Raw genomic sequence first — 13,321 nt, 5'->3', positions numbered from 1 at the left:
ACATATTGTACACTGTTTCATGTGGAAGTTCACAGATTTTGAGAACCTGGTTAGGTCAGAAATGGAGCTCACTGCCTCTGCTCCATTATGACAAGCCTTAAGAGATCAGCAGCATTAGACACCAGCAATGTCTCAGTGGGTGCTGTGGAACAGCACTCTTAAAATGTCCTCATACAGTTCAGCAGAATAAAGATACTCCAACAGCTTTAACTGAAACTCTGGCACCATCTTGGGGTGGAACTTCACATGTAATGCTACAAGTGTTCAGTGAGTGAACTGTATTACACAGGAACTGCACTAACACAGCTGAAAACCTGCTTTGCTATTGAGCAATGCAATTTTCAGCAGAAAACCAGTCAGTTAAAAGGTAATTAAGCTTGGATTTATGACCCATGTACAGGCAACAGGAGTAATTTCAGTATCATTACTAGGAAATATACCTAGTGAGAAGTCTTACACGTACCAGTCTCAACAAGTAACCTCTTACTCTAACTCCACCTTGCAAAAATACAAACACAGCTGTACTTCTAAACTCTTACTTTTCAACTAAACCTCCGAGTCCCAAAGATACTGCTTTCTGTCTTGTTATGGATGAGTTTCACCATTCAAATCCAAAATAACTTACAGACTTTCAGAATTAGAAGGCTTTAAGAAAAAAGGCATCTCAGAAACTATACATGAACAAATTGACCTTACCAGTCTTACGTGTACCAGGCAGGAATTAAAACAACAACAACAAAACAAAACAACAACAGCAAAAAAAGTCACTTAATGCTGACAGAAACAGCTGGTTTTACTTAAAATTTAAGGCAGGAATTTCACGATAAAATGTCTTCTTTTCCTCAAAGGACTTTTATATAAATACTGCCCAGTCCTAAACATGTAGTGGTTTTTTAATCCAGCATTTTCGTAAGAATGGATATCCTTACTTTTCCACTTAACTGTAAACCAACATTGTAACAGGTCTTCTACAATGCAGCAGGATAAGAATTAAGAGAAAATCTCTACTCAAGGTTGATATTAACAAGCTTTTTAAAATCTGAACAATTCTTCAGCACATCTTTGAGCTGCTATTTATACTCCATTCAAGAGTTTGGGAAAAAAATAAACCTTAGAACTGCAGTAAGAATAGCAATTGATTGCTGCATTAAAGTACTTGTCTTAAAAAGTTTTCACCATCATTCTGTCTTCATTTTCTGGCAAGTTGCAATGTACTTACATTTTCTCTGCTTCTGACTGCAGCAAGAGCATCTGCAGTCAAGGATTCATATGAAGTTAGACAATTTGAGACTCCAGAATGCTTATCACACAAAAAAATACTGTCCTTGGAATGAACATACATATATTAACGATTTGCATTCTTACATCTACCGGATAGTATCTGTCAAAATCAGGTCTCCTCTCACAAAAGCACTTAGTTCATAACACGCTTTGCCACTGCAAGACACAATGATGCACAGTGCTCAAAAGACTGCAGCTTCTCTGACAGCTTCCACTAGACCAGGTTCCTCAAAGCCCTGTCCAACCTGGCCTTGAACACTGCCAGGGATGGGGCATCATACTCTAACTTAGGAAATGTTTTGGAAATAAACATCAAACTGTGGCCTTTTGAAGCTGAATATTTGTTTTCTGCATCATAGAATTATAACCAGAATCTTGGACTTCTGTCTCAGACTAGTGTTTTGCAGCACTACGCTTCTTAATAAGAGACAAAAAACTAAATTCCAACAAAAACTAAGCTACCAAATGAAGTACTCACCAAGAATGAATATGATGTAAATGAAAATCCACGGGAGACAATGTTTCAAAATACTTATTTCAACCATTAAATGACTGACAAAGCAGTGTTTACTGTTATCAAGTCAATTTCCTTCTAATCTATTTTATTACTTCCTCTCCCCACTAAGCATCTTTTTGAAGTGATCACCCAATTTAGCACCTTTGGTTACTGGTAGGGGGCGGAGGCAGACCGTCTGCAATTTCTCAAGACATTACTGGCTTAGAGAACTAAATACAAACACCAAAATTATGGTACCTGGATCTCTGTCATTTCCTGTAAGAGTTAGAAAGGTTATTATTAACCCTCAATACCTTTTCATCCTCTTTTTCCCCCCTAAAATAGATCAGGTTGCAGAATCCTAAAGTCTTAATTTAATCATCTCCCTGGGGTCTTTTGTTTGTTGGTTTATGTGTACACACATGTGTATATATACACTCTCTACAGACAGACACAGGGTAAACATTCCAACCATTTCACTTAAATACAATTCTATTTAAATATACTTAAGTTTAAATACACTAAGACCTCTTTTGATTGCTCCCAGTAATGGAGCTACCTCAACCTTGCTTTGCTCCAGTGCTAAAGATGAAAGAAGAGGTTCGGCTGGAAAAGCAAGTGTTCTGTATTTGTGTGAGGGTATTGGTATTTCCATTACCACTACTTTGAAAAAGGGATCACAGAAGGACAACAAAACTATAAGCAAGCTCCAAAATTGCCCTTGTGGACTATTGCCAGCCCTCTTGCAAGAAGCAAAAAAACCTGTGAGAACACATGTTAGGTGATGTGTATGAAGACCCTACTGAACACATCTACCCATTTGACAAAAAAAACCCAACTGTCTACAGGTAAAGGTTTTCAGATGATTCAGAAAAAAATTCAAATGGCATTGGGAAAAAAAGTATTTTTTGGGCAGAGAAGAGATTCAGAGCAGCCCTGCGGAGAAGGACTTGGGAGTGGTGATTGATAAGAAACTCGACATGAGCAGGCAGTGTGCGCGTGCAGCCCAGAAACCAACTGTATCCTGGGCTGCATCAAAAGAAGCATGACCAGCAGGTCAAAGGAGGTGATCCTGCCCCTCTACTCTGCTCTCGTGAGACCTCACTTGTAGTATTGTGTCCAGTTCTGGTGTCCTCAACATAAAAAGGACATGGAGCTGCTGGAGCAAGTCCAGAGGAGGGCCACAAGGATGATAAGAGGACTGGAGCACCTCCCGTATGAAGACAGGCTGAGAAAGTTGGGGCTGTTCAGCCTGGAGAAGAGAAGGCTGCGTGGAGACCTTATAGCAGCCTTCCAGTATCTGAAGGGGGCCTACAAGGATGCTGGGGAGGGACTCTTCATTAGGGACTCTAGTCTAAAAGGGGTAATGGCTTTAACTTAAACAGGGGAAGTTTAGATTAGATCTAAGGAAGAAGTTCTTCACAGTGAGGGTGGTGAGGCACTGGAATAGGTTGCCCAGGGAAGTTGTGTATGATCCAACCCTGGAGGTGTTCAAGGCCAGGTTGGACAGAGCCTTGAGCGACATAGTTTAGTGTGTGGTGTCCCTGCTCATAGCAGGGGGGTTGGAACTAGATGATCTTAAGGTCCTTTCCAACCCTGACCATTCTATGATTCTATGATTTGTATTGCAACAGTTTTTACAAACACCCCTTACTCACACACCACTAATCATCAATTCTGGCCACAGTGAACTGAGTATATTTAGCTTTTTGTAGAGACGAAATCATGAAATGACAGAGCAGCCTCAATGCCTCAGCAGAAATAGTATTTTCACTTATCATTTCACGGTCCAAAAACTATTGATTATTCCCATCAGATTAGCACACAAACATAAGTACAGAAACCAGACAATATAGGAAACGTGTTTGAAAAGCAGAAAGAAAAGATGCCTTAGAAGTTACTTTAAATATCAGTAGCATCAAAGCAGGATCACCCTTCCCCCAACTCCAGGGTTAAAAAAATCCCCTAAATCTGTATTTCTCTTTCACGCAATACAGGTGTCAAACTACGTATAGTAAAGCTTTAAGTAACAACGGAGGAGTTTTAAAAGGTTTAAAGGTTCCACCTTACATTTGAAAACACATTTAAAAAAATTATGACCTGCAATTTCATTGAAGACAACAAATGTGAAAGTGTAACTGTCTGAGCATGCAAGAGCAGTCAAAATATCCTCAAAATAACATAAATCTACAGGTTGCAGATTACAGGTTAATGTTGAGCAATAAAAATCTGACAAGGTGGCAGGAGTCAAAGAAGGAAGTTACTTGTTCAATCTTTTAGATTACAGCTCTTTTTATTCTTTCAAAACTTTAATTGAAGAGTTTCTTCCCCTCTTTCATTTGAGATTATACAAACTTTCAAGTGGAGGCAGATCAGAGATTGTTAATAAATTCACCTCTTTTTTTCTTTTCAACTAGATTTCTCTATATGATATAAATTTAGCTCCAAGAGATGCTCCTTGATTTTCAGTTGCGTGAAGATGGATCAAGAGAATAATTTCTAAAGCTAAAAAATCAATCACCTACAGGTCCACATATGAGATTGCTACTTTTTGTTGCTCATAAAATGAGTATATGAATATAGTCACATCCTCAAGAAAGACATTACTTCTTGCAATTATTTCTTCATATTTGATTCATATTTAAATTAACGTCTCCAGTAGTCAGAGTCCTGACCTCAATATTCTGCAACTATGAGAGCAGAGCAAACTACCAACAGACTTATATTTTGCATCACTACGTTAGTAATGGGAAAACAGTTCAGGAATCTCCTGATCAGCACTTTAGTAACTGAACAAGTAAGTGCTCAAGTAGCTTCACAGCAGTACACCATTGCCATATATGATGGCAACACTGCTGAAGGTGGTGGTGATAGGAATAACCACAGAAATCAGCCCCACTTCCTCCATTATTCTTGGCCACATACCTTCCTCACTCCTGCTGGCACCAGTGTCTGTGTTACAAATCTGACCAGGAAACGGCTCCGGGTTAACATTTCCTCCACCCCAGTCAGGTTAATCTCAGGAAACTGATTCACCTTCCCAATCCAGTTCTCCACACAACCACACAAATGCTTGCACAAGCACAAATTGTGACTAGGAAACTATGGAGCAGTTGGTATGGGCAGCATGGACTAGGTATGGCGAAATAATGCAAGTGGGCTGCATGGGCGAGGTAGAGTAGTGACAGATCAGAGTATTTGTAGTTCTGTAGACTAAAAGCCAGACTTTCTCATTTCTGCTGTCTGAAAAATCTCCCTGCAGTTTTCTTTGACGTGTGCTACAGATTATTTTTTCTTTTTAAACATTTCCTTAAACTGCCTTTCTCTTTCTCCACTTCTCCATTGAGCTACATAGTATCTGCTGCCTCTGGTACCTCCCTTCAACCTGATGCCTTCACCTCTCCTCACCTTCTCCAGTCAGTGGACTTCACCTCCACTTCCACTCCAGGTCATCTGGAAAGCGAACATTTGCTAGTATACATTGCATTTTATTTAGCAATTCTGGGTACAGGATGTACAAAGCCAGATGGCTTTCTGCCCAAATATGCCACTCCTTGCTGCTCACACACAACACAAAGTCAGTTCAGAATTTTAGGAAATAACCTTATGCAAAGCTTCGTGGTAATTTCAACACAAACTGGTGCATTGCAAATGCCCCTGACACCAGGTGAGAGCTTACAGAAAGGAAAGCAAGACACTACATAGCACAGAACGTTTTGTGAAATCCTGCTGCCATACTTGGATTTCACAACTTCCTAAAGAAACATAAAGAACTCTCAGAGAACTCTCGGTGAAATGTCACTTTACAAAGCCACAAATTAAAATAGAAGCATCACAAGCTAAATATATCTAACACAAAGAAGGGCATAAAGTCTTACATACTCAATAGTCCAAACTTACTTCATCAGAAGCAGAGCGAAGACACTGGACAGCAGCCTGTTTTTTCATTTCCTCTAGTGTTAGATCATAGCACTTTTTCTTTCTCTTTCCCCATTTCTTGTAAGCTCCCTTTTCCCAGCCCAGGAAGATGTCATTCTCCTAAAATCAAAATAAAGAAGTTCTATTATTTAAAATATACAAACATCAGTACTACAGCAGAACAGTACTACAGATAACATACTGCTCAAAATAAAAACAACCTCGTCCTATCTACTAAAAATTACTTGTTTCCAAGTTAGCTCGATGGCAGTACACTTGCACTTACTATTCAGAAAAGCACTTATATTTTTCACAGGACAGGGAGGCTACTCACACTTCACTGCAGGAATTTCCAATTGCAAAGCATATCCATAAAGATCATTTCATGGCTAACTTGTGGTTGAATTTATTGTAATTTATACAAAATATGTTAAGAGAGTGTCACTGATCTCTGAAATAACAAGGATGGAAAGCAAGTAGTTCAGAGTAAGGAACAAACTTTAAGAGAAAGCTAAACAAGTCAACAGAAGAAAACGCAATGTTAAGGCTCAAAGCCTTCAACTCAGTCTCACAATGAGTATCTTCAACATCTTCTGATGTACGCTGGTCTAAATCAGCTTCAGAAAGATCCACAAGCACTTGATGCTTTTCAACAGACCTCTTCTAACCTTTTCAACACACCTGTTACTGCTTCTAATGAAATCCAGGCTAAGGCCTAACCTCATTTCAAACAACTCCCAATAGCCCATGGCTTCAAAATGAAGTAAAACCAAACTGTCAGTGAAACTAGATATCTCTGTGCAAACAAAGAGTAAGATGGGGGGGCAAAAAAGGGGGTGGAGGGAGAACAACCACCTCCAGAAGCAGCTATTGAAATGGCTGCTGTCATGACTGCACATAACAGAGTCCTTCAGGAGAGAGTAGATCAATTTGTTGAGTTTATTTCTTAAAGCCTTACTTCATCACCAAAACTAGAGAAATGTGTTTAGTTCTTAAAGAACAAAAAGCTACCAGTCCCTCTGGTTTTCCTTATACTTACGCAAGATGTCAGTGATTCATTTAACAAAGACATTTGAACAGGCTGCTGTTCTAAGGAGGACTAACACAAAGAAATAGTAGGAAAAAAAATAGGAAAATAAATTTCAGAAAACAGGTTCAACAGACTGTGCACATCTACGCTCCAGTTTTAAAGAATAAATGTCTAAGTCTTTCCAAAATTGGAGCTTATACATTTCTTTATACACAACGTGGCTATAATTGTGTGTAAGATAGATATATATATAGGTCAATATAGACACATAGAGTGAAGAGCACTCTAACTCTTCACAATATTCAGAGGAAAGCATACAAACTGATGAGACCCACCTCCCCCCCCAGCTGCCAAAGCCTGTCCTGCTCCTGCACATGGGCCCAGTTATGAATGAAAAAACACATACCCATTTGCAATGTTACTCAAAACAAAATCCAGGCACACAGCAAATGTGCGCTGGGATAACTTCAATTATTCTGCTTTTAGGTGGAAGGTAACATGTACACTAGGAAAACATGACCAAAATGCTATTACCTGTGCCAACAAAGCTTTGCTTTGTACTGCTACATTAAATCTAACCTCTTCAAGAGCAGCTTCACTAGCCATATATACTAGCAGTTTGTCACAAGAACAGCAAGAACCTTCATGCTCGGAGAAATTAGTAAAGCATTTCATGCAGTTCAGTTCTCCACACGCATTATTTGAAAGGTATCTGACACCTGCCTACAAAATTCAACACATTTCAGTCTTCAAAAATTTAATCCTTGCAACAAGTACTGAATGTTTTAAATGGGGGAAGGAAGCCTGAACGGAATTGTCCCTCAGGTGAGAGCTGTGTGTATCACGGTCTCATCCCTCCTTCCACAGTAACCACTCTGGGAACAAAATGGGTCATCTTGGAGGACGCAGCAATTGAGGACAGAGCTCCAGCAGAATCCTCTCCTCCTTTCTACTTCTTTATACTGCACACACAAAACTTGTTTCTGACCATGCTGGTTTCCAGTCACACCTGGCTGCCAGTGCTTCTCACCACCATTTTATAGGAAATAACCTGCTGAAAACTTGAGTTTGGGGATTTATTTTACTCGGAACAAACTTGATAATTTTTAACGCTTGGATTTCACAAGGCTAGCAAACACCATGGATTACAGCTATTCCACAGACAATTTTGAAGTCCAAAATTACATCCTCATGTAAACTACAGTATTTATCAGCATGCATCTGATACAGCCTAAATTTATGGAGGACCTTGCACCTTCTGCACACAAATAAAACACCACATCCATAAACCACTACAGAACAGTGAAGAAAGAAGTCCTTGCACCTAATTCTTGGTATAATGTATCAGAACAAAAACCAGGCATTACGGTAAAGCAGCTACTTAGAAAAAGCAGCTTTAAATAAAGCAGAAACAAGAAGATGTCGTATACCCCAGTGAATGAGTTTATAGAATGACGTGTGACACAAACCAACTGGAATTCTGCTTTTATTATTACAAAATTGATTAAAAAAATTACAAATCCAGTTATTTCAAATGGTTGAAATTAATCTCTTATATTTTTCCTCACCTTTTTGGGTGTGGGTTTTCCCCAACCCCTCTCATCTCCAGTAGTTAGGAGCCCATTAGGAGGTTTACTCCTTAGACTGGAAAATACTAAGTCCATGCCAGACAGGAAAGAAAGCAGTTCAATGAAACATTCTGCATGCACAAAGGGAAGTAAACTAGTTACTTCACATGGGAAGAATCACTAAGGACTTCTGTCCTCTTCAGCTACTAGATGACTCTGTTTACCTCATTTCCCCACAAAAGTAGAGATCATATGATAATGCTCCTTTTAGTCCAAGACTTCGAATTTTCACAATTCCATTCAGTGGTCACCAAACATTTCATAGAAGTAATGCCACCCCAAACTTATAGATTTAAAAAGTGTGCATACACACAGAAGAAAACCTAAAATCCGGCTTACTAGATTCTGATGTTTCAAACAGACTACCATTGCTTACACTTTTAAGAGACAACCACCCAATATTAAATAAACATCACCAGGAAGCAGAGGCCATCTAGATATTGGAAAAATCCAAATTTGAGTATCTAAACTGCTATTTAAACATCTGTTCTTCAGAGTCCTACTGTACCTACCGCAACATAACTAGGTAATTTCATGCTTGAGATTTTTAATTGTAAAGACAGTGAAAGCACAAAGTTTCATGACAGGAGTAACTTAAGAACCATAAATGTGGCTGAAGAAATGTTGGTGAAGTATCTGTATTCTTTTTGCAAATGCTGCTTCAAGAAATTCAGTACTTAATTCAATCCTGATTTAACATACAGGCACAAGTTTTGCAAAGAGGTTTCTAAACTGTTTATCCTGCTCAACTACACAAAAGCAGCAATTTCACTGCCTCCCCACATGCTACCAAGAAATTGGAGGGAAAAAAAGTGAGTTTGGTAGTAACAATTCTTACCTTCATTTCTAGTAAAGATATCAGAAATATCTACTATCAGTAAGAGAACAAACGTCACACTTTGTGATAATACTGAAAGAAAATTGGTTTGAAACTCATAGCCTATATAAATGGAAAAAATCAGTGTTAAAACACACTTCAAGAATCTTGCAGAAACTACCCATACTTCATAAAAGCTGGAGTCAAGGGCACTGGTGCAGAACCCTACATGACTCAAGGTCCCTGGATGGCTATTCAGGTAAATAAACAGGCTTAAATTTTGCCTTATCAACAGAATAGACAGGAAAATGAGCAGGTTTAATAACCTGATCAACAAACTCCCCAAATGGATTTCACAAGTGGGGAAATCAAACCAGCAGAAAAACATGTTTGGAAAAATCAGATTTCTTTTTCTTAGAGCAATTTTGGGTAAACCAATTCCCTAAGATTCTCCCTGCATAAATGCACTACAGATTCAATGAGATACACACTAAGATGATTTATAATATATATCAAGTTTTCAGATAATGTATTGAATAGAATGATTATCTGTGGTCAACATTTCTATTTTGAATGATATACAAGAGATTTTTAGGGCAAGAACTTCCATTAACTTAGAGGAGAGGAAAAAATACTTATTTGAAAGAGATTTTGAATCAGAACTCCTCTTTTTCAAGCATTTTAATTTCAGCACAAACCAGCTGCTATTCAATACAAATGCCCCCCTGGCATATCTTGCTCTTGTAGAAGTTATTGCTGGGCAGCCAAAATGTGCTGCTTCAACAAGCAAATTCTCGTAACAAGTTCATGCAAAAAATACAAAGCATTCAATGTCATAATGTCTCAAATACAAAATAATCACACTCAAACACGCAGAGTCCCTCCTTTCAAGGATCCAACTCAAAAAATACCATCAAAATAAGTAACCCAAACATCCAGACAAGATATTCTAATGTAGAAAAGAATTCCCCAAGTTATTGAAGTATGCAAGCAGAGTCCTGCAAGAGAAACATGTGAACAATTTTTCCTTCTTATAATTAGATATAAACAGATTAAGAAGTATCTCGGCCTGTGGGTTTTTTTAGAAGGGGCAAACATTTGCCAAAAACTCAGGAGAACAGTTGATTGGGATTTTGGCCATGGATAGCTTGGATTGTCTATGTGATGGCTGGCTAGTTCCTGTCCAGGGCAGTGCGTAAAGATGAAGTTTTGTCTTGCTTGTTCCAATGCTGAGCATCAGTCTGCAGAATCCTCCAGCAAGTTGTAGGAGGAGCCTTTCTTAAAAAGCTTTTTTAAAGATGCTCAAATGAAATTAAAATAGATCATCAAGTTACTGGACAGGCCAAAAGGGAAAAATAGAACAAATGCTCATATGGACAGAGTGAACAATGAATGCAAATGCTGCCATTCCTTAGAAAGAAGCTTAGAACCAGGGAAAGACAGATCAGCCAAAACAATTGCTATGCCAAGGTCATGGATTGGACAAGACATCACAAACCTCAAAATGTTTCGACAGAACTACAGAATTTGCAGATCTTTCCTCTGCCTGTGAGACAGAATAGTCTCAATTCAAGCCAGCAGCGTCCCCCAAAGGTATTCACATTTTCTCTCTCCACAAACACACTCAAAATAATTCAGAGTATCAGCATACTGCCCACAAAATTTTGCTACTAAAGTCTATCATCAGTGTATCTTAATTCAGTGACAGCTACCAAGGTTTGTATTGAATACATGAAAACAAAGACTGCACCATCTGACGCAATAAAACCCCACAGGTAGTCCAGGACTCCTGGTCTCTTCTGGCTGCAAGAGTTTTTACAGGGTTGATGTTTCATTAAATTCAGTGTTCACAGAGACGTTACAAACCATTGTGCACTGAAACTTTCCCAGAAACTTATTCAAAGAACTCAAAAAATCAACTCCTGAGATGTTTGGATAGGCAGGGAATGGAAGAAAATGGCTGTAAATCATATCTAGAATGGAAAGGGTCCTCACTACCTCTAGGTGGATCTCATAATGGAGAATTTGGGGAAAACTGCAACAGGTCATATGTCTTTCACCTTTAAGATTATTCAAGAAGCACTATAAATACATTCAGTGATCTTACCTGAAAAAACACTTCCCCTAAACTGAGATTCAGGAAAAACTCCAACAGATTGCTTAGAACCACAGGGATATACACCTGTTCACAGTGGCTTTGTGAAAATTTTAAGAGACATGGCAACTCCTTAAAATTAATGAGAAAAGCCTATTGGGCCAGGATGGGCTCAGACACTCCTCACAGGCTGCCTCAGACTGAGACAAAGATAAAGAGGTAGCACATGTACAAGACAATTCAGAAGAAAAGGTGAGAACAGTGGCACAAGCTCAGCTTCTCCAAAAGAAATGCAACAAGAGGTTCAGCACATGAACAGCAAGTATGTACAGAGAGCAGCACAAGTGTTCTCCATATCGAAACTCATGATACCACAGAATGGAGAGGACTGAAAAATATTCTTTAATGTTAGATAATTACTCCAAATCCAGGTATTACCAGGAAAACAATTAGACTTCCTGTGAAAAGCCAGAGAACCGTCGAGCCACTCCAGTCCCCCTCTTTCCTGGTTGCTGTAACTGCAACATTACAATCCTATGCAGTGGGACTCCAAGAGAACAGCTGATAATATAGCAGACATCACTCACTGCAATGCTGATTCTGTGGGGCATTCACAGAATCACAGAAGGGCTGGAGCTGGAAGGGAGGTCTGCTAAACCAACCTCCCTGCTCAAGCAGGGTCACTTGTCCACTGTGGGCAAGCAGGGAAGAACTCTACCTATTAAAACCAATCAATTTGAGTATAAAATCCTGTAATATGACTTACTGACAACTATAGGCTCTTGATTAGAATCCTACCAACTTGAAAGGGCAGTCTGTGTTGTTCAGTAATTAGAAATTACTCTAAGCCAAAACCAAGCAGGAGAAATTTGATCACACCCACTCTCAAGAGTGAGAGAACATGCAAATGCTGCATCTGCTGAAATCCTACGTGCGTTGCGCAGGCTGCCTGTAGAGTTTTCCCATTAAAGTAAAAGCAGAAAGAAGAAAATTTAGCAAGGCTATAGCTACAGCTATAAAGGCATCATTTCACTTGCACATCTTAGCTACATCACAGAAAAGAAAGCCAAGAACTCAACTGAAACTGCCGCTGCAGAGTCCAGATGTCTGAAAGGGACATGTTACGAGTGGAGTTATTTCATAGTATTTATGGTTGCTCTCTTGGACTTAGTAATGAAGTTGTGTTACAAGCACCCCAGGCCACTGTAACCATTTCAGAGAATATAGGCAGAGATATGTGATGAGTGTATGGCCATGCAATGGTCTACTGAACAAAGAACACTAAGGATGTAGCTCAGCTAAGCCCAGAACCCGGAACAGTACAAGCATATCAGCACAGAAATGGCTGCTAGGAGGCCTAACCAGCCTGGCACTTGAGCTTCTATCTCTGCTTTGCATTATGTAAGCCTTTGTGAGAATACATCAGTAGTCATAACTTAGCAATAAAATACTGATTGTTCTTCTTTTTGTGTGACTGTGAGAGTTACACCATAACTAAGCATTAGATGCAATTTTAAAAGTCACAAAAAGGTAATATAGTCCTGTTTCAGGAGACAGCTTTGATTACTCAGAGAAGAAGCTAATAATAACACTTTAACTGTATTACACAGATGTGCCTGCTTCAATAGGATAGTACAATGAGATGGGCACCACAGAACCTATGTAAGTTTGATGTCCTGAAATGGACATCATGTCACGTATTAGAACAGACATGTCTGCAAAGCCATCAGCATTTCAATATTATCACTCTCACCAGTACCAAGGCAGAAAACAGCCTGAAAGAAAAATTCCCAGATAACCATAGTCCTTGAGAACAAATGCTTTGCTTCTGCACTAAGATACCAGCTGAAGCTGACTACCCCAAGACTTGTACAGCCTACAGCTGAGCTCCAATCCCTGCCACCGCAATTCCTATCCTCAAAATGGAATGAAGAATACAAATGCATAGTCCATGATATTCCAAATCTACCCCATATCTATCAGTCACCAAGAAATACAGAACAGAGCAGTTTTAACTAACAAGTCAAATACCAACTAAAAATAATATATTTTATAT

The 13,321-nt window shown here is 39.1% G+C and overlaps 1 protein-coding gene across 1 annotated transcript in view; it reads right to left on the bottom strand.

Annotated features, from left to right (window-relative positions):
• The window catches only part of KIAA0232 (KIAA0232 ortholog), a 48,830-nt gene that overhangs the window by 27,087 nt on the left and 8,422 nt on the right, over positions 1-13,321 (bottom strand). The window contains 1 exon segment of the mRNA XM_010015809.1: positions 5,678-5,815. Coding sequence (XP_010014111.1) covers positions 5,678-5,815 — 138 coding nt within the window.

This window comes from Nestor notabilis, unplaced genomic scaffold, assembly GCF_000696875.1.
Source record: "Nestor notabilis isolate BGI_N333 unplaced genomic scaffold, ASM69687v1 scaffold2236, whole genome shotgun sequence".
NCBI classification, from domain to species: Eukaryota; Metazoa; Chordata; class Aves; order Psittaciformes; family Psittacidae; genus Nestor; species Nestor notabilis.
The sequence above is the reverse complement of the archived record's forward strand: the minus strand, read 5'-3'. Positions and strand labels throughout refer to the sequence as shown.